The sequence below is a fragment of the Zeugodacus cucurbitae genome, chromosome 6 (assembly GCF_028554725.1).
Source record: "Zeugodacus cucurbitae isolate PBARC_wt_2022May chromosome 6, idZeuCucr1.2, whole genome shotgun sequence".
Classification (NCBI taxonomy): Eukaryota; Metazoa; Arthropoda; class Insecta; order Diptera; family Tephritidae; genus Zeugodacus; species Zeugodacus cucurbitae.
Window position 1 is genome coordinate 18,018,863 of NC_071671.1, and position 22,850 is coordinate 18,041,712.

The 22,850-nt window shown below is 28.2% G+C and overlaps 1 protein-coding gene across 7 annotated transcripts in view; it reads left to right on the forward strand.

Annotated features, from left to right (window-relative positions):
* The window catches only part of LOC105218881 (venom metalloproteinase 3), a 147,820-nt gene that overhangs the window by 12,576 nt on the left and 112,394 nt on the right, over positions 1-22,850 (forward strand). For all 7 annotated transcript variants that reach the window (XM_054234964.1, XM_054234965.1, XM_011194737.3 and 4 more), the window contains exons 2-3: positions 1,406-2,023; positions 16,560-16,658. In XM_054234964.1, the coding sequence (XP_054090939.1) occupies positions 16,587-16,658 (72 nt within the window). In that variant the 5' untranslated portion in view covers positions 1,406-2,023; positions 16,560-16,586. The remainder of the gene's footprint in view (positions 1-1,405; positions 2,024-16,559; positions 16,659-22,850) is intronic.

Here is a 22,850-nt window from a genome sequence, read left to right on the forward strand (position 1 = left end):
TATTAAAGAAAAGTTTGATAATTTTTGAAAAACTGTATTAAAACAAGTTTCAAGTTTTGTTATAGATTCGTTTTTATTAAAAAAATAAATCGATTAAAAAAATATATTTATAAAAATTCTAAACATTTGAACATTTAGACATTTTGGGATTCCCCTAAACAGTTAAATAATTTTCAAAAATAGTTTAACACAATTTAAAACTAAACAAATTAAAAATAAATGGTTTATTTATAATATTATATCTACTTTTCCGATACGGTTATATACATATGTCCACTAAATAAGAGTATCACATATAAATATTCAAACAATCTACAATTAATTGTCATTTATGACTTAATAGAGTGATGAATGGAATAGAAATGTTATCTCAAATGACAACGAAAGCAAATGTAAACAAAAAGCGGTTATTTATTGGAATTCCAAACCATTGAAAAAAAAGATAGCCAAATGAAAATAATTCACATATTATGTAATTCATTTTATACGATTTTGATATATACCAATGTTACTATTAATGATATTTCAATGTAAAAAAAATATAAAAAATTATTCTGAATTAAAAATTAAAAAATTAAAACCAAAGATAAATACTAAAAAAAATTAAAATGAAAATAAATATCTATAAAAACTTTCTCCACTAATTTTGAGTGTCTGAAACGAAAAAAAAAATTATTAAATATTTTTAATGGATTTTGAATAAAAAATAATATTTTTAATTTATTTGTTGTTGCATTTTATTATTTATTAAAGTAGTCTCGAGTAAATTTTTTGCCAGAAAAAACAAAAATATTTTTTTGTAAAATTAAAAAAAAATTAATTTTATTTTGGATTATACAATTTATTTTGATTTTAAACAAGAAAAATAAAATATTTTGCATGAATTTTGGATTTTTTTTTAATTTCAGCATTTCAAAAGCATATTTCTTGAAAATGAAAATGAACAAAAAAATTATATATTTTAAATTTAAAACTTTGAAATGATTTTTTTTCAAAGAAATTTAATCGAGAATATGCATATATATATGTGATATAGTTTTTAGAAAAACAAAAAACTAAGTAACTTAATTAATTTATTTTTTTTTTTAATTTAGCATTTTATTTATAGTAATAGTTAAAATAGAACAATTTAAAAGTCTTTGGAATATTATTTCAATAAAATAAGGGTATTTTTTTATTTTCCTCTTATTTAGTAAACAAGATTAGAGGTTAAAATAATTCAATAATTATAAATAAAATTTTTTAAATAAATATTTGTTTAAATGTTGAAGCATTTCTAGTTTTAAATTTCAATTTTTAAAATTTATTTTAATTTAAATTCATAAATTTTGAAATTTTATTTATTATTAAATATTTTTTAATTTTTTTTAATTCTAATTTTTTCTTTCAATTCCTCTCATTGCAGCACACTGAACTCCTTCCATGGCAAATAAAGTGAAATTTTATGCTTATAATTGAGAACAACTCGCGCGAAGAACCAAAAATTGAAAAAAATATATATTTGATTTAAAAAATAAAATTTTTTAATTTACAAATAACAAATCTAAAAAGAAAACAACGAGAAAGAGACTCAGAAACAACAGTTGCTTGTAAAAATTACACACAGTTTCACTTTCCGTTGACGCTGTTGTAATAATAAAAAAAAACCAACAACACTAATCGCCACAAAAGTGAAGTGCGAAGTGCGAAATTCAACGCCAACTGTGAACATAACCACATACACACACACATAAACGCGTGCAAAGAAAAACATTTTCTAAATCGTAAATTTTCCATTTTTCTTCGGTGAATTTTCGTCGTTCCGCTGGAAAATCGCGCGTGACGCGTCGTCCTCTATAACGTCTTCTTCTGTGTTACTAACTACTTGCCGCCACTTCGCCTTCAACTGCCAATTTGCCACAAAAAACACACAAACAAAAACAAAAACTTACCAACCGCTTGCCGCTCACTGACTACTTCGGTGTGCGAACTCAACTCAATTTGCAGAGACTTTTGCGCGCAGGCCTTCAGACCTCAGACTGTGGTAAGTTTACATACATATTTTACATTACATACATACATACATACAAAGCTCGTATGTGGTAATATGCGCTATGCGCTTATGCATGTTGTTCTTATTATTATTTAATTTATGAAATTTTATGCAATACGAACATTTCTATGTACATACTCGTATGTACAATGTAGAAATGTAAGACAATGTACAAGAAAAATGCATGAAACGAATGAGTGTGGAAAATATGCGCAAAACAATGACTGCAAAAATTTAATTAGCCTGTGTTTTTATGCGCAGCGCTTTTTTGGTGTTTACCTGGTTTTTTAGCACATGCATATATACGAGTATGTATTGCATGCTACCAGTAAACAAAAAAAAAAAAATGGTGTTACGTATACGCCATGTTGCACACATTTTGAAATCAATGATGTTTGTCTTTAGGTTAGCTTAAGAAATAATTGTGTTAATTTTTTTTTTTTATGCAACTTATATGAATATTATTTATTATTTTTTCTGATTTTTTTAATTTCATGTAATATTTTTGTGTTTGAATTAACCTTTATTTAGAAATGTATGAAAAAATTAAAAATTTGTTAGCTTGCCGACTGTTTTTTGTAAAAGATTTAATTTTTAATTGAATAATTATTCAAAAATTAATGGAAATTTAATTATACAAATTTCGGAATTTTTTCAAATTAAATTAATATATTTTAACTCAAAATTTCTACAAATTATAACTTTTAATTTTTAACTAAATGATTCAAATTAGAATTTTATTAGAAATTTATTTAAAAAAAGTATTAAAATTTTGGAATATAAAATTTTCTTATCAAAATTTTTAAAAACATAATTTTTTAGTATTTAATTTAATTTTTCATAAAATATTGCATTTACAACAAAGATTAAAATAAATGTTTTTTAATAAAATTAATTATTTGTTGATGAAATTAATATTTTCAACTTTTTCATATATATATATTATATTTAATTAATTGAATGAATTCAATTTGAATATCAAGTTTTTAAATTTGACTTTTTATAATATAAACTAATATTAATTCAATGGAAATAATAAAAATAATACATATTAGAAATAAATTTAATATATTTTTATATTTTATATTTAATTTAATATATTTTACATGGAAAACTGTTATTAGAAGCTTTCTTCTATGAATAAATAAATAAAATGTAAGCAAAAAATAATAATAATAATAAAGAAAAAATGCTAAAAATTATTATATACTTTTGAAAATAAATTGGAATAAATAGCTTTCATTAATAATTGTTAGCATGCTTTTTGCTTAGAGTAAAGAACAATTTCAATTTGACCTTGCAGTTTCAAAAACTTTCTTAAAAATTTTCAAGTTCATTAAAAATACTGAGTAAGCATAAAAGAGAAAAGAAAAAAATTAGTTATTTCACAAAAAATATATTCATATTTTTTCAAATATGGAATTTTTAATAATTTTTTTTTTGTTTTTTTTTAATCTTGGTTTAAAATACTTATAAAAAAAAAACATTTAATATTTTTGAATTATTTTTCTTATTTTTATTGTTTTCTATTTTAATTAATTTCATTATTATCTCATGTCTTATCGGTGAAAGTGTGTTTCTCATGAACTTTTACCGAAATCTAAAGTCGAAAAGCGTATGAACACGATTTTCACTGCTGTTTTGTTGTTGCTTTTGAGCCATCAATCCATACCTGCCCTAACTGTCAACACTTCCTCCGACTTCCGTTTGTTAAATGTTGCTGTTTTATAAACTGTTTTTTGTACATTTTACGAACAAACATTTCATTAAATCCCGTTACTGTTTTGGCTCTTGTCAGCTATTAGTTGCTATTGTTTTGTTGTTTCGTCTGTCGCGTTTCGTGCGATTTCATTTTGCTGATAATTTTTGGTAGATAATTTAAATTCAATTACCGAACAACTGTATTTTTTTTTTTGCTTTTTTGTTGTTTTTTCTGTTTCATTTTTTTGTATTTGTTGTTATTTTAAGTTTATAGCTACAACTCTTTCTGGTCGGCGTCTCCCAGACGGTCAACCAGTCAATCACTTAGTGACGGTGTGAGACAAATTCCGTGAATACTTTGAGTTGAGCAGGTTAAAAGTTGTAATTTTTTTGTTGAAATAATGTTATTCGAAAAATACTTAAAATTTTTAGTATTTTTCTATTATTTTGTAAATTATACAGAATTTAATCAAAACAGTTAGTTTAAATAAACTAGCATTTTAGAAAATTATTCCCTCAATTATACACCCTTTTCAAATATGTTAAAGTTCATATAAAAAATCATTTCACTTGAAAGTTGTGTTTTGTTGCGAAAGCTTCAGTAAAAAGATCCATTCTCTCAGTTATTCGGGTTATAAGAATGTAAAGTCATTGTTACTGTTGTTGCTCTAATATTTTAGAAATAGGTTTTAGAATTAATGCTGATGTGGCATTTCAGTACAGAAAAGAGAACGATCCGAAAGCTTACCAAAAGCTTTCATTGTTATTGTTGTAATTATTGTCGGAATAAGCACGACATAGCTGACGTCCTTTCCGAGTAAATTCAATTTGATTCCGTAGACCCGATTATGTTATGAGCTTTCTTCCCTCCTTGAATTTTCACATATCCTAACTTTTAGGTAACGGTTTCAAACGAGCATATACTTGAATTCCTTCCATATCTTATACCTTCGCTACACTATTACTTTCCTTATCCACCTCTTGTGTGCCATTAACAGTCATTACTACCAACTAAGTGTGTTAACCCACTGCATACCAAAGCGCATGCTCCGCTTTAGGCCTACATGTCTGGCAAAAATTGAACACCTGACAGACCAACAGCCTGCAAAAAATGTGTTGTCTACTATGTTACATTGTATAGCGAACAAAGGCTGGGAAAATGTATAACTTTTTATGTTCATTTTCTGCAAATCTAATTTATTTAGATTTATTTGGATTTTGTTATCCCCTCAATTTTTGTTTTGAGCGCAGCGCTGAGACACAATGCAATTGTTAAATTGTTGCATCAACAGTGTAAAAATCAAATGCGAATATGTCTCGCATGCGCTCCAAAGCCAGATTGATCGGCTGATATGTGCGTATGTGTGTGTGTCTGCGAAGACAAAGCGGCGAAAGAAAGAGGCGATAGGCAGACAGACCATAGTCTTACCAAAGCTGAAGACACACTGTCTTGCGTTCAGTGTGTGGTGTTGGTGTGTTTACGTAATTTTTCGATGCTGTCATTGTTATTGTTGTTGTCGTTGGTAATTCGCTTATTGTTGCGATTTCTTAGTGTCGTTTGCTGTGTTTGCACTTTGTTTTTTGTTTTCATTTTCATGGCAACTGCACTCTAGGCATATTTTCATGTCGCTTTTCACTGTATCTTTGCTTCAGCACTCCCGCTCTTTAACTTTCGTGGTTTAGTTATGCAGTTAGTAATGCTTTAAAGCGTCTATTTAAAGTTGCAGACAAAGACGAAAGGGTGTTTAAATGCAAGAAATGTAAAAAAAATACAACAAATACAATAAAGTCGAATGACCTTTTTTATGATCGCGTGATTATATTATATTGCTATTGAAAGTTAAAGGTGAAAATTACTATTACACAATAGTTGAGTTATCCAATTGGATCTCTTCATTTTTTTAGTTTCTTCGGAATGTGTAACTGAAATGAAATAAAATAAAATAAAATAAAATAAAATAAAATAAAATAAATTAAAATAAAATAAAATAAAATAAAATAAAATAATTTTAACATTATCACTTCAGCACTTCAAATCTTAAAAAATTACTGTAAATGAACCGTATATCTTAGAAGTCGATTAAAACAAGATTTGACGTGCCTTCATTCACAATACAAAAAACTGAAATTGCATTTCGTGCATACCAAACTCCACCCAAACCACCAATATACTTTATCTAGCATATAAATAACTTATATTTTCGTGTCTGATACGATCCCGATACCACGAAATTCTTTAGCCTCCAATGGCAAACATAAAGCAGCAAAACAAAAAAGTAAACAAACAAAGCAGGTGTCACCTTAATTCAACACCACTTAGGTTCATTTCCAATGACATCAGCGAAATTTTTCGTGTTAAACAAAAGCAAACGAAAACCAACAAAAACAATACCGTAAGCGTTTGGCTGTCACAACAATAACATTGCTTGCATATTTATTTAATTTAGTAGCAACTGTTGCTGTCAATGTCAATTAATACCAGCCAAGCCAAATCAAGACAAAAGCCAAGAGCCAGCCAGACCTAGCGCTAAAAGCCAAGTCAGAGCCAGCTGACTCAAGCGCAGTAAAGCTGTGCGGAGCTGTAACGGTACGGCGGTTGGTATGTTGCAATGTCAGCACTTTTCTCCAAATGACAAACATACTTACATACATGCATACATATAAACACATTTAAATATGTGCTATTGTTTTCATTATGCATGAATTTCTTGTTGTTGTGTTTGTATGGAGAATTGGTGGCAACGCTGTGACAAGCGGTCAGCAGCGTTTTTCGTCTTGACGTATAGATTGTGTCGCTTTTTGGATTGCTGGTTGAGTTATGGCTAACTGAGTAGAAGTTTTCAAATTTTACAATAAAATTTTTTAAAAAATTTATATTTACAATTTTTTTATACAAATTTAAATATATTTATTCTAAAAAAATATTTAAAAAATTATTTTCAAATAAATAAAAATAAAATTCTGCATATACTCAAAATAAAAATTGCGTCTAAAAGTAAATAAATAGACAAAATAATAATAAAAAGGAAAATAAAGTAAAAATAAATAAAAAATAATAATTTTAATATTCGGTTTTTAAATTATGTAAAAAATTATATAATTAAAATTTTTTTTTTAATATGTTTAGTTCAATTAAAGGCTGTATTTTTTAAATAATATTTACTTTTTGAGTATATATGCAATTTAATTAATTTATTTTCATTTTTTTCGTAAAATTTTTTATAAATTTTTTTTTAAATTTTTCTAATAAATTTTTTTTCAAAATCGTAAAAACTTATAATGATCGAAATATATGCAACACAAAGCTATACAAGTTATTTTAAATAATAACAACAAGAATTGCTTTTATTTGCCAAATAAAAGTAAGAAATTGATCATTATGATAAAACATTAAGAAAACTAGCCACTTAACTAAGTTAAATAGCGTCAATGAAAGTGATTTTGATTATATGTATATTTAAAAACAACAACAACAATGAATAAATTTGAATAAAACCACAAAGTTGCAGAAATAGCGCAGACAACAAGGCTACATAACCAATGCAGAAAACACAGAGGTGTAGCAAGAGAAAAAAGCTGAAAAAATGCGCCAAAAAATCATTTGTTTGTTTGTTAGTGTCTATTCGGCCACACATGTGCACAGCCGAAAAGCCACTACTCGGCTTCCGCATCATTATGCCAACACTTGCAACATGCCGTCAACCCGCCAACCAGACGACCGGCGAAGTCTTTTATTATTATTTTAAGTAGTGAGCCTCAGTCAGCATTGCAGAGGACCTGTGTGCTTTGTTTTTATTACTGCTTTTTTATTTCGCTTTTAATTTACGGCCTCACTCTGCGAGTCAAGCCTTTCGCTTGAGCGCCTGTCAGCTGTTGCGTTTGTTACTATTTTGCATACGAACTTTTTATACTTTTTAATTTCATATACACGGTTTTTTCTCACCACCGCGCGGTTAGCTAACCAGGCGGATGAATAAACAATCAAGCCAAATTCAAGCGTTTAGGCGACCACGTCGAGCTCTAAAGACCAAGTGAGCTAGTCAACCACAGCTTTGACTCAACAAATTCAATGCAATTTAATTTCGTCTTTCACCTTTTCTTTCTTCCTGCTGTCACTTCATTTCTGCAGCGTCACACTTAAGTGTTATTGTTGTTGTTATTTATTATTCATTTCTATTTTTTAATTGTGGCTGTCATTGTTGTGACATTAATAAAAGTGTGCGACATTTGCATTTTTCGTGTTGATTAGTGGAGCTGTGGTGAATTCGGTAGTTACTTGTGGTGACTTACTTATTTTAGGTGTGTTGAGGGAGAAAATTGAAGCAAATATAAACAAATATAACAGAAAATACTAAAACAACTTACTCAAAAATATTAAAAAGAATTAGTACTAATAAGATCTGAATATCGAATCAAATACTATTTTTTTAAGAAAAAGTTAGGTTATGTTCGTGGTGAAATAACTCGTTGCTTGAGTCTCATAGTAGGCACCACTGACTGACTCTAATAAGTCTTATAATAAAGTGGAACTAATAAAAATTAATATATGAAGACTTTCTTCGTTCACTTTCAACTACTTTTTTCGAATGTGGCATTCAAATATATCAGTCTTTGGCAGTTAAGAATAATATTTTACATAGGACTGTTCATATTGTTCTGTTCGAACAACCACTCTACTATATTAAGTTCTCTCGAGAGTGTCCAAAAATATACCGTTACTGCTGAACTGATTTTTTTCAATACACAAAATTACCTATTGATGATATATTTTGACGAAATGTTCTTTAATATCGAACATTCAGCTGTAATATGACATATTTGATATAATTTCTTGAGATAAATATACTGAAAGCCACTTGCACTGTCAATGCCAAACATATTATTAAGAATATTAATACATTAAATTATTATAAAGCAGGCTTTCGAACACTCTCCAGAGATTCGAACTATATTTTCATAAGGCCAGTCAAATAACTAGTCTTTGCAACTTTCTCTGAGAGCACTGAATTGTTATGCTATACATATGTATTTATGAAGCCATTGATTTTTACAGAGTGGGCCATTAGGTATCAGCATATTAGTGGATGAACGGTTACTATATTCTACAGACTTCAGTGTACTTTTAGATACATCTTGTGAACCACTCTCTGATTATAATTGCCCACTCTTTCTGTCATTATTTTATTATCAAGACATTTTTCTGAGTGTTAAGAATTAATTTCGAATTTTTGAATGTAAACAAATTGATTTTTTTGGAATCGTTCCTTATATATATATATATTACTGCTTTCCTTTAGCTATCTTTCATGTAAGAAAGTACTTTCAAATGACTATATGTTGCTCTCTGTTATATTCTGAGAGCAATATTTAAAGATAAAAGCAATAGAAGGTGTTTCATATAATATGAATTCTTGAGACAATTTTTTCGCAATATAATCTCTTTTACTTACTTCCAGAACTAGAGAAATAACTAGTAGTTTAACAGGTTGCATTCAAAGGTTAAAGATTATTAAAAGAAGTGACTGGGTTAACAGGCTGTCCATACAAAAAACTAATATGATTTCTCTTAATATTATATCAAATATTTTTTAGAAAAAGTTTTAAAATCCTTTCATATTTAATTAAAAAAAATCAAATCAAAAATCAAACAAGTAAGGAAGGGCTTAGTTCGGGTGTAACCGAACATTTTATACTCTCGCAATTTATTTATTTAACTTTATTTTATTATATAATACACAATTTAACCCACATATTCGTCATATATATTGTATAAAGTCCATTGAAAGTTGGAAATCATAATATTAGGTTAGAAGCACCGAGGTCCTCGTGTTCGATATATGGGGCCTTAAAAATTCATGGTCAGATTTCGGCGATTTTTAGAATGGGGCTGCCACACTATTAACATAGTATTTGTGCAAAGTTTTGCATCGATATCTTCACTAGTACTTACTTTATATATTGTAAAGTAAACAATTCAGATTGTCTTCAAAGTTCTGGTATATAGGAAGTAGGCGTTGTTGTGAAGCGATTTGGCCTATTTTCACAACATATCATTGGGATGTAAGGAAACTATTACAAACCAAGTTTCATGGAAATCGGTCGAGTAGTTCCTGAGATATGGTTTTTGACCCATAAGTGGGCGACGCCACGCCCATTTTCCATTTTGTAAAAAAATCTGAGTGCAGCTTCCATCTGCCATTTCTTATGTGAAATTTAGTGTTTCTGACGTTTTTCGTTAGTGAGTTAACCCACTTTTAGTAATTTTCAACCTAACTTTTGTATGGGAGGTGGGCGTGGTTATGATCAGAATTTCTTTCATTTTTAGACAGTATTAGGAAGTGGCTAAAAAAAACGACTGCAGAAAGTTTGGTTTATATAGCTCTATTGGTTTGCGAGATATGTACAAAAAACTTAGTAGGGGGCGGGGCCACGCCCACTTCCCCAAAAAAATTACATCCAAATATGCCCCTTCATAGTGCGATCCTTCATACCAAATTTTATTTTCATAGCTTTATTTATGGCTTAGTTATGGCACTTTATGTGTTTTCGGTTTTCGCCATTTTGTGGGCGTGGCAGTGGTCCGATTTTGCTCATTTTCGAAAGCAACCTTCCTATGGTGCCAAGAAATAAGTGTGCCAAGTTTCATCGAGATATCAAAATTTTTACTCAAGTTACAGCTTTCAAAGACGGACGGACGGACGGACGGACAGACAGACATTCGGATTTGAACTCCACTCTTCACCCTGATCTCTTTGGTATATATAACCCTATATCTAACTCGTTTAGTTTTGGGTGTTACAAACAACCGTTATGTGAACAAAACTATAATACTCTCTTTAGCAACATTTGTTGCGAGAGTATAATAAATCAAAATTTTTAGGATATCTCATGTCCAAGTTGGCAACGACTACCAAAAAACCCAAAATTTTCAACATTTAATTAATTTGAACTTAAGAAAACGAGCTGGTTGACAGCTGTCATAAATCATTAAGATCTAAAAAATTATTAAAAATTAATATAACTGTAAATTAAAAAATATAAAAATTAAAAAAAAATAAATTAATTTAAAATTAACTGAAATTGTTGCTGTAAATTTACAATAAACTCGCGCTAATCTAGCTGAGCACTTACTATAAATATTAAACAAGATAAGAAAGTTTTAGAGAAGCATCAAAATTAATATTTTTGTAGATATATGAAATTAATATTTCTGCTAAAGTACAAAAAAAAAATCCACATACACACATCAAGAATTCTATAATTAGCCAGTTTGACTAGTTTGAGTTGCTAGAAACCAAAAAAAAAAAAAAATTATATAAAAAAATCGTAAAAACACGCAAACAAGTAGAAGAAATTAATGTGAAAAAAAACAACAAGTAACAGCTGAGTAGCAAACCTTTTAACCGACGTAGAACCAGAGCGTCAGCTGTTGTGCGCTGAAACTCGCCGTTTCTAAAAATATTTAACATTTATACACGTAAATTTGCGAAAATAAAAAACAAGTTTTAAGAATTTCAAATGTTGCCTTTTAGAAGAGTGTAAACGTAGTTAAACATCGTTATTTTTTGCGGCGACACATTTAAACAGATGCAAAACGTTGATTATGTATTTAAATATAATAATGACAAAATTAAGCAAAATTATTACTTTGCTGTTGTTGTTGTTTTTAGATTTTTTGTAAACAATTTGTGCTGTTTGCGGCACATAGCGACATATGCTGACGAGAATTAATAAAAACAAATCTTCAGACATTTATTAATGAGCACAAGTGCGGTGCTAACGCCGGTTGAGCTCAGCTTGTGTGACTTTTTTCTTACTCACGCCAGCAAAAGCAGTCGCAATATTGAAAAAAAAACGAGAAAACCTTTGGGCGAAATAAATTAACCAAATTGTAGTTGTCAAACAAATGCAAACTAGCGAAACTATTAAATGTGGTAAATTGAAATTGTTAAACTGAAACTTGTATTCGTTTGCACGCGTATTTCCTGGTATTTTAATTGATTGATTTTTTAATTTTTAACTATTTTTGTGACAGTGGTATTTGTGTTAAATGTTAGAGGTTGACAGTTTTTTGGAGACGCAATTTCAATTTTGTTTGAATATTTTTCTGTTTTTTAATATTTGAAAAACCTATTAAATTACTTAAATAAAAAATATAAATATGTGTGAAATCGTAAGTAATTTTTTGTGATATTGAAATTATTGCTCAAAATTTAAATTATTTTTTTGATTTTTTTTTTAATTTAAAGATATTTTCTAGATTTTTATTAAATTTTTATTTTTTTCTAAGAATCTACCCTTTAATAAGTATTCTTTCATTAAATCTTCTTTAATCGAACAATTATATACAGCATTTATAATTTTTTTTTTCGATAAAATATTAAAAGAAATATTATTATAAATGTTGTGTATTTTTAATTTATTACAAAATTCTAATTTAAATTTTATTAATAATATTTAAAATTTTGTTTAAATTTTTTATATATTTTTTGTTCATCTAAAAGAAAAAGTTAAAAAAATATTCACTTCAAAAAATAATCTACATTTTTTTTTAATATTTTTTTTTCTTTTAAAATTTTGAAGAATAATTTTTAATAATATTTGAAGAATTATAATAATTTAATTCTAATTCTTTAAAATTTTAAGAAATTTAAAAAAAAATTAAAAAAAATTTAAAATTATTTTTTAAATGATTATTTAAAATAAGTTCTAAATTTATATATGTATGCAAAATAAAAACAAAAACAAAAAAAAATTTAATACTTTAGGAATTTAAAACAAATAATTTAAAGAAAATTTGATTTTGTTAGTAATAAATGTCACACTTTCTTTATAAGCACAAAAGACTTAAGACACGAACTTTATTCCAAAAAAAAATTTTTTTTAATTGTTTCTCATTTTAACTCATAAAATTATTAATACAAATAAATCAATGTTATATTAATAATTTCCGCAAAACAAATAATTACCACAACCACAAATGTGCGTTAGATTTTCAGTGATTACCTAACTTTCTCACTGACCTTGTTAAAGCACAGGAAGTAACAATCTATTTCTTAAACTGAAATTTAAAATAAATGAAAATTGAACAATTTTCCACTCAAGAAACGTAACTGTTGGAAAGTGCAGCAAATTGACTTTGATTTGCTTACAATTTATGGCAGACAATCGCATGCAATTTTTCGCAACAATTACATAACTGTAAATATGTTAATGGAGTGCTATAATTTGTATAAAACAAATGATGGGGAAGTAGTTCAAGCGAAAAAAATAAAAGAGATTTTTTACGAAAAAAATTTAATTCATTGAGAAATAAATGGAAAGCGAAAAACATTAGGTTAAACATAAAAATTAGAATTCTAAAAAAAAAATTATTTAAAAAATTTAATATATCGAAAGGCGATAGTGTAAAATTTTTTTTCAGAAATTAAATATTTTTTATTAAATTTTTGTTTAAATTTTTTTTAGTTTTTAAATTTAATATTGAAAAAATTATATTTCTTCTAAATTAAGACTTAACATCTTAATTTTTTTAATTTTAAATTTTATTTTATTTTTTAACCAATTTATTTAAGTTCCTCCTTTCCATTACTGCTTGCCATTCTCCATCAAAACGTTTTTATTCGCCACCTTAAGTGATTTTAAATTCGCACTTGCGAAACGTAAACTTCGCCGCAGGTCTTTTTGGCATTCCGTAAGGTGTAAAAAATCATAGTTTTATAACAATAATAAAAACACAGCGTTGCATTGCGTGCTATGTCTGCTATCAATTAAAAGCGCTTTCCAAAAACCACCACAACAGCGCAAATTATTGCGAAATTCGTTGAAATTAAAAAGGAAATAATTCATGAGTAGTTAAAGCAACTTAGTTTTAAAGCGTTTAAGTAAAAGCTTAAATCTTAAATTGCAAAATTATATAATAGAAATTATATAAAAAATTAAAGAAAATTTTAGAAATATTTTGGGATGCAAAAAACGGAAATTTAAAAATTAAAATCAATAAAATATTAAAAAAAAACAGTTTTTTATAAAAATTAAAAAAAAAGAATTTGAAAAAATTAAAAAAAATATATTATAAATTAAAAAAATAATTAAAATGATGAAAAAATTAAAAAATACAATTTTGCTATTATTTTAAAAATATTCAGTAATAAATATAAAAAAAATTAAAATATTTCAAAATTAAGAAAATTCAATTTTTTTGATTGAGAAAGAGCTCACTCTGCTCTTGGAAAATTTGCTATAAGCCATGTCAATATCTTTATATATATATACATCTCTGTATGTACATTAGGGTGGCCCTTATTTTCCAAAGTATTCCGATTCTCGATCGCACCCCCTAGAAATATGAGAATAGCCAAAAAATTAATATATACAAAGTTTTAGGGCAATTAAAAAAGATTTAGAGGTTGCGCAAGGAGCTTGAAGTCCTGAAAAATAATATAATAAGAATAACATTAGAACCGTTATAACGGTATATCACGAGCATGCGACGCTTGAGAATGCACGTGTAATACATTTAATTTACTTTCATATTTGTATTTCTGTAACTCTATCATCAATCGACCGATTTTTAAGATTGTGGTAATTTTGGAAAGGTAATAAAATGCAGATCTTATTACGGTATGGAAACCAGATAGTGTGGCTTTGAAATATGGAAGTCTGAGACATAAAAATGGCAAAAACTCTTAATTTTTCAGGATTTCAAGCTCCTTGCGCAACCCCTAAACCTTTTTTGATTGACCCAAAACTTTGTATATACTAGTTTTTGGGCTATTCGCATATTTCTAGGGGGTGCGATCGAGAATCCAGAAACTTTTTTTATCCTCCATACAACTAAGAGCCACCCTAATGTACATACATGCGTTTATTTGCCTGTATATAATAAAAAATAAATTGTGTATGCCATTCACTCTTCCGATTCCGTGTTTTCCATGCAGATAGCTGCATAAAGCCATAGCTACATGCACACCTACGTACATACATATACAAATCTGTTTATTAGCTGCACGTGTACGAGTATTTAAATGGAGAAAAACGTTCGTCGGGAGCGCAGTTGGCCATTTAAAGCACCCACACATGTTTAGCCACAACACCAGTGTAATACAATGGCTGTTTTATGCATAGAGCGCACCATAAGCATGGTGAGCTGCATAAATGTATATTGCATATAAAATACGAAAAATATTACAGCAGTGCCATATTTTTCAGTTTTTTTAAATTTTTTTATTATCATTTCATTTTTTTTTGTTTTTGTTTGAAATTTTTTTTACTTAATACCAAACCCCTCGTAGCAAATTTTAATTGAAAGTGAAATTTTTAGCACTACCTTGCAGCGTAGCATACATTTTGTTCACTACTGTTTGTATGCAATTTTTTTAGTTTTTAATTTATCATTTCTTTTGGTAATATTTGTTTTGCTTTTATGGTTGTCATGCTTGTGTTATTAATGGCTTTTTATTTTTCTGCGATTTTCTGCGCACAAATTTTATGATTCTTCAACTGACACAAACCCAATAACCCATTTATGCGATTAGCAGAAAAAAAATTATAAGAAAATTAATACATAAAAAGAAAAATTTCAACATATTTCATTAAAAATGCATTAAGTTTTTGAAAGTAGAAGGATGTTGTAAGAAATTATTATTAAGAAAATTATTAAGAAAATAATTTTTAATTAATAAAGATATAAACTAAAACATTTTTTCCACATTTTTTATGATTTTTTAACTGTCTCAAATACAATGAAATATTTATTCGATTAGCAGAAAGAAAATTTTAAAAAAATATCTATTTGTGTTGCTTGTTATTTATCTAAAAAAAAATTCAAAAATGGTTTTATATTATTATTTAATTAAAAATACATAATTAAAACAAAAACTGAAATATATTTGAAAATTTTATTACAAAATTTTGTAATTTTAAAGAAGTATTTGAATTTTTTTTTAATTTTATAATATTTTTTTCATTTTATATTTTTTTTATTAAATTTTACATTTTTTTATAAAATTTAAATAATTTTGTTGTAAAATTAATTTAAATAATACACTTTTATTTTAATTTTAATACTTTTTGTATAAAATTGTAAATTCTCACCGATTAATTTAAAAAATAAATTTTCTCAAATTAAACACCAATTATTTTTTTTATTTTATATTCTCCCACTAAATTAAATTTTTTATTGCTAACAATCTATGGCATCACCCGTACATTGTATATAATTTCGACCTTCACACTATATAAATGTATTAAAATATAATTAAAATAAATATAAATAGCCGCTGATCAAATCATAGATACATATTTGCATGCACTGGGTGGGGTTTGGCGATCACCATCTCAATCATATAATGATTACCACCTGCGCAGTTGCCATTAACCCAACCAAGTTACTCGCCGCTGCTCAGCGCTGAGTCGATTGTAATCCAATTTGTGCTTATGTCTTTGTAAAAAGATACATACCGCTTAACAATGATTAATATTATTATAATTAATATTTTTTGTTGTTGTTTATTTAGAATAAATTCAAATCCCATTCATCAAAGCCTTTGGCTGCTTAGAATATCTTTAATGGTTGGTAGGTGATATGTGCACTTTGGAATTTTGATTTCTTTCTTATATTATGTATATTAATTTATATTCATTAAACAAAAAAATTTAATTTTTATTAATTATGAAGATACTGCATTTAAACATTAACCCTTCAAATATGATTTTTTAAATATTATATATACCTGTAAAATATTTTTTCTATTTATTTTGTAACTTATTTTATTTTGTCTTCAAATCAATATTTAATTTTTATTTCTCTTTCCTCTCTTTACAGTTATTCTTTAGAAATTATTCATACAAAATGTCACACAACATTAGAATGTTATTGGCGATCATCGCGTCAATTGTCACAATATGCTCATCACTGCCAGATGTAAGTACAAAAACAAATATTTTAACTAAATAACTATTTCTATGAGAACGTAAATGGAAGACAAACTGACAACTTTAGTCGAAACCAAATATATATGTCGAGCTTTCAAAGCTTTATTAATACCAGATAATGTAATTTGATTTTGTAACGTTGATAAATTTTGAATCATCATGCCGGCGTGAAAGCTCTCGTATAAGGCTTAGTGTTATAGTGTTTTATTTTTTCTTAAAATTATTCATAAGACTTGGATAGATCAAAAAAATAACAATAAATATATTCAAATCACACAAGTTAGCAACAATACTACAGATTTTGCAGTCTAGATATGTTATTTAAAAATGCAATGTAGTAGATTAATAAGCGAAAGCTTTCATTTTAAAATATTATTGCAAAAGTTTACCTATATGCACATAAATTTTGGTTTAGTAGTTGAGCTATAACATTATATTAAATGAGAGCTAGTGAAAGCTTGGTCAACTTGCATAATAAAACAGCTGAAAGCTTTCTCTCTGTAGTAATCTTGAGGCTTAAAGCTTCTCTTTGCGCAAGATTATGTTAAAATATGGAAGCTGTTAATTGCGAGCGAATAAAGCTGATCGGAAGCTTTTTTCTTGCAAAAAGTGAAATGAAATCTCGCCGAAAGCCTTTTCATTTCAAACAGTATTAATGAAAGCTCTGTGAATTTTTTAAATTATTAGAATTAGGAATTCTTTTGAATTACATATATATCATCACGACACCTAACTGTTCTTGAATGCAGTCGCTTATCGAGACTGTAGCTTTAACTGTAGTTTTCATAAGATTAATTAGATTAATTATCTAAATCGCTAAATACGAAAGCTTTTCATATGTATTTAGAGTTTTTCTCTTCTGAAAAATTCTGTATTCCAATTAATGACCAACAAATGGTTTCCAAAAATCATTCTATATGACATCAAAGACCTTCAATTTTAGTTTTATCATTTATTTAACTAAAAACAATACATGTATTTGTTGTATTGTATATCACTTCGAATGCAGCGTGATGATTATCTACTTGATAACTAAATCTAAAAAAAAATGTCTATTTATGTCCAACTGTCCATTAAATTAATTGCATGGCAGTCAGACACCGCCAAACAAACGATACTTACATAGTTACACGCATTTCTGGTGCTGCGCTTGCTGTGTCATTAACAGTCAGCACAAGGCATTGAATACTAAATATGAAACAAAAGAAACAAACAAAACAAACAAAAACAACAACACTAACACAGAAAGCAAAAAAACTTGAGTCACAAACGTGCAGCAAAGCAATGCCAGTGGTGACGTGCCTAAGAGAGGGCCAATAATATGCAAATCAGCACAAATCACAAATCATAGAGAAATAAAAAAAAATATTGCATGCGAGAAATATATAAAAAAAAATTGTTGCGTGCAATAAAGAATGCGCGCTTTTTGTATCTAAGCATAATAAATATGTTACTATAAGCAGTAATAAACATTAGTCAAAGGAAATTTATAAAAAAACGACGGAAAATTAAATTATCTGCAGAAGGGCGCCACCTACAACAAAAACAACAAATTATTAGCACCGCCGCCATGTTGAAAATGCATTTAATGATGTCTTGCGAGCAGCCATGCGCACGTACTTTGATACTTTTGTGCTTAGAAGGTCGTCAGCGAGACACGATTAGTTTTTATAAATATAATAAATATAAAAATAGGCATATAAACTATGCATAATGCGATTTTTGAGTGGTTTTTTAATTTAATAATAATTTATAATATTTTTTTTTTATGCGGCCTGTGCGTTCACCGGCTTTGTAGTTGTTGTATGCAAGTGTCTGCGCATACGCACATGCAATATGAAGTCAATGAATGTAAATAAGTAATCTGTAGGCATTCAACATAGCATAGAAACATATAATAACAGCACATAGCACCGCATAGAAGCGCATTTCATATACATATTTGTTACACTCTTATACAAATATATTACACTGTTACGCTACACTTCAAGTAGCCAATTGTCTTGCCAACAACTGCCTTGCCAAAGTAACACAATTGCATTCAAATGGGCATTTAGTTCGTTTATTGATAAAGTAAATGTGCTGTCATTTCGGTTGACATATTTGTAAATGAAATTAACATGATATATTTTGTATATTTTCAAGATTTTTTCTCTTTGTATTTTCTGCCTACTTCATTGCTTTTTATACAATTCTTGCTTGCCCAAGCACTTTAAGCGTCAAAGAAACCGGCTAAAATGCTTAATCGTTTTTTGATTGAATTTATTTATTTTATCTTATTGTAGACTTCTGCACGAACTGCAATAAATGCTTTTTTTTGTTGTTACTGCCTGCATATTTTTATATTAAAATCAAGCTTATGCTATTGCATTAATTATGGTAAGTCATATTGTTGACCTCAAAAGAAATATGGTCAAGGTCGTGTGACGCTATTTTCGGCCAAGAAGTTTTCCTTTGTTGTTAGTGCACGTATAATTTATAATTTGAGATAAAAAATATTTAGATTTTTTTTTCGTTAGGCAATTCTCGATATTTATTTTCAAATAGACAAATCTTCAGATATGTTTGACGGCTGTTGATACAAAAAAAAAAATGCATTAAAAATGCAGCAGTTAGCAGAATGCCTCAGAAAAAAATGAAATAAAAGAACTAAACAGTTTCAATAATAATTTTTTCTAATAACAATAATTTTTTTTCTTTGAACAATTTTAAATTTGCCATATTTTTCTATTTTAATCTTCTATACTAATATTATAAAGCTGAAGAGTTCGTTTGTTTGTTTGTTTGAACGCGCTAATCTCCGAAACTACTGGTTCGAATTGAATAATTCTTTTTGTGTTGGATAGTCCATTTATCGAGGAAGGCTATAGGCTACATAGCATCAGGAGCGAAGAAACAGTGGTAAATGTGTAAAAAACGGGGGAAATTATTTATCTTTGAGGGCTTCCGTTCCTTGCGCAGTGAAAGCGGTTCAAGATTAGATACGCTAAGGATCGAGAACGGTTGGACCATTCTTGATGAAAGGTTCAGAGGTTGTTCGTTATGGATCTTGGAAGGTTTAGTCGGAAAATTGTAAAATTCCAAAAAGTAACATTTTTCCATAAATTTTTTTTCAATCTATCTATAAAAAAACAATTCGGAAAGGTTGGAAATTGGCAAGTGGCAACAGAGAATTCAGAATTGCAAATGAACGGTGACATCTACAATGCAGCATTGAAATTCATATCATATGCCATCACCAAATCGTCAAATTAGAGATGTACTGAATAGTGCATACGACAGAATAACTTTGGAACAACAAGTATAATAGATTTTGGCAACAATATGATCTCAAAATGGCATTAAGTTTGCTCTCGCATCTACTGGAATTGCAGCAACGCTACTTGAAGTTCGACACTGTAGCTTCAGTTAAACATGCAAATCTATGAAACATCTATGAGATGAGCGCAATTTTCTAGAAGCACTTGACAGAACAATGAAAGATCTGTGGAATAATAATCGTCGCTTTGGTGGCGTAATGATACTGTTATTTACAAACACATTCTGTTATTTCGAAATCAACAGCGGCGGAGGAATTGAACGCAAGTCCCAAGTCATCGTGGCGACACGCGAAAACCACATGATTGACCATGAATATGCGTGGGTTCCTGCAACAGGAAAGCACCGCAGAAGATCTGCAAAGAACTGGGCAAATTCTGGTTAATACTTCAAATGGTTTGATATCAATCCGAAAATTAGCCAAATTTACCGTAACTACGATTGGTTTAGTGCACGCAGATTTTTAAATGCCAAAAATACCGATGTCGATGATTTAATCTATACGACTTAAAGTCAACTTCCGGGATATTTGTGTTCATACACATCGATCGATCATGTTGAAAATGAAGACGAAGCTGTGAATTATCCAGTGAAATTTCTAAATTCTTTGTCATTATAATGCTTTGTCATTTATTATGCTTCGCAATCTTCAAGTTGTAATAGTTGCAAGAATTTTTTAAAGGGACTTTCAAGGGGGCAGAATGCTTGATTCCACGAATTTCTTTGAGTTCCAACGATTTGCAATTTCAGTTCAAACGTATTCAGTTTCCAATGAGACTTGCATTTGGGATGACAATCAACAGGTCTCAAAGACAGTCGCTGGAGGTATGTGGCAGAAATTTCATTCACGAGTTGAAAAATCATCTTCTCTGTATATTTACGCACCGGAACAGAAAACAAAAAATGTTGTTTATTAAACTGAGTTACATTGAAAAAAAATTTAGAAAAATTGCAAATAAATGTTTTCCAACACTATACAAATTCAACTTTGTTTTCAAAACAAATAATTTCACGCAGTGCAACGACTGCGGAGTCAGCTAGTTTGTAATAAAAATTTAGAAAGTTATTTAAATTTGGCAACACTTTCAAAACCTTATGAAATTGTGTATTCTTTTAAAAACAACTTGTTGCTTTCAAAATTATATTAAGGTACTAGAAAATTTTCAGTTTATAAAAAAATTAAAATTTAATTTCACATTATGGCAACTCTAACTTGCATATTTTCTACTTTGCAACACAGAAGCATACTGACACATTTAAAGTTTGCTTATGTTATTTTCTTTTTTGTTATCGAGTGGAACATAAGCATGAAGTACATAAATTATTTAAAATTTTATTCAAAAAAATTAATAGAAATATTCTGTGGCAATGCTATAAAAATATTTTTTGCTTTGTTTAATATTACAAATGTACATATATTGAAATATTCGAACCTAGTAAATTCAATTACTGGTGGTTTATAAAAAATGTTCTAACTGATAATAATCTTTAAGTGGCAACTCTATAGTAAATACCTTTCCATATTATTTCGTTATAAAACTGTATTTAAAATTATTACAATACTTAGTGTCAAATTTGACAGAATTTGTTCACATTTTATGATCAACAGGTGGCAACCCTATACTATAATGTGCAAAACTAAAGTTTATGTTAAACGTACATATGTAGCAAATAGCTAAACTTCTAACACGGCACAAATTTTAATATAGTAGATCATAAAAAATAGTAGGTGGCAACACTGTTCGAAAGGGTTAGATTTATCATTTTTAAAATTGTGTTTGAAAGTAATTCTTGCAAAAAGCTTGTAATTTATATTTTTTTTTCATTTTAATATTTTTATTTTTGTTTTCTAAACTCGATTTTACTATCTTCAATATTTGTCAAGTCTGTTTCCTTGACGAAACGCTGCTTAAAAAATTCAGTGAACTAGTCCTACTTGTAGTGACTATGTATTATTTATTCATTATTTTCATAATGTCATAAATTTCACAAAAAAAAAAACAGAAATTGAAATAGAAATAGAAACAATGGTTTTAATTCATACCGACTTACAACCGCGTTTCTGGGAAATACACAGTCACACCTTACACTTCTGTTTAATGGTTTCTACCGTGCTACCCGTGTTTACTTACACGTAAATGCTCACGCAAAATTACACAACTCATCCTTCCTTCGCGTGGCCTCAGCCCGTGGCCACAGTTGAGGGTCAAAGTCAAGTTGCCACATTCAACAGAAAATAATACAGCGCACACATACTCATACTCAAATAATTTCAAATATATACTCATGTGTGTATGTGCGTACTGAAAACAGGTGTGCATACATAATTAGCTACCAATTAGGCGTAGAAAAAGCGAAAGAGAAAATAAAAAGCACGGAGTGTTATAAAAATGTACAGCATATACATATATTTTGGGTCCCAGTTGTTATTTTTTTTTATTTTTAATGAAAATTTAAGAAAAAGAAAATTAATGCATTATTAAGAATAAACCAATTCTAAATTCACTTTGTCATTGCATTTTTACTGCAACTGAGTCACCCTGCTGTGGCAATAAAAAATCGAAAAATATGTATACAAATATAAAAGTAGGTATTTTCTAATAAAAAAAATGATCAAAATCGAGTTTTAAAACTTTTATTTGGTTGTCGGTGTGTAAATGACATTAAATGAGCGACCATCACCTTTGTGCGACATAAAAACGTTGAAAGTTAACTGTAAAATAGAATAATAACTGTAAATTATTTACTACAGTTATTATAATTTGAATAAGTCAAATTGTATATATATAAATGCATGTTTGCATATAAACTAATATACAGGTTCATACTTGAACTTTAGGGTCATCAAGTGCAGTAGTATGTA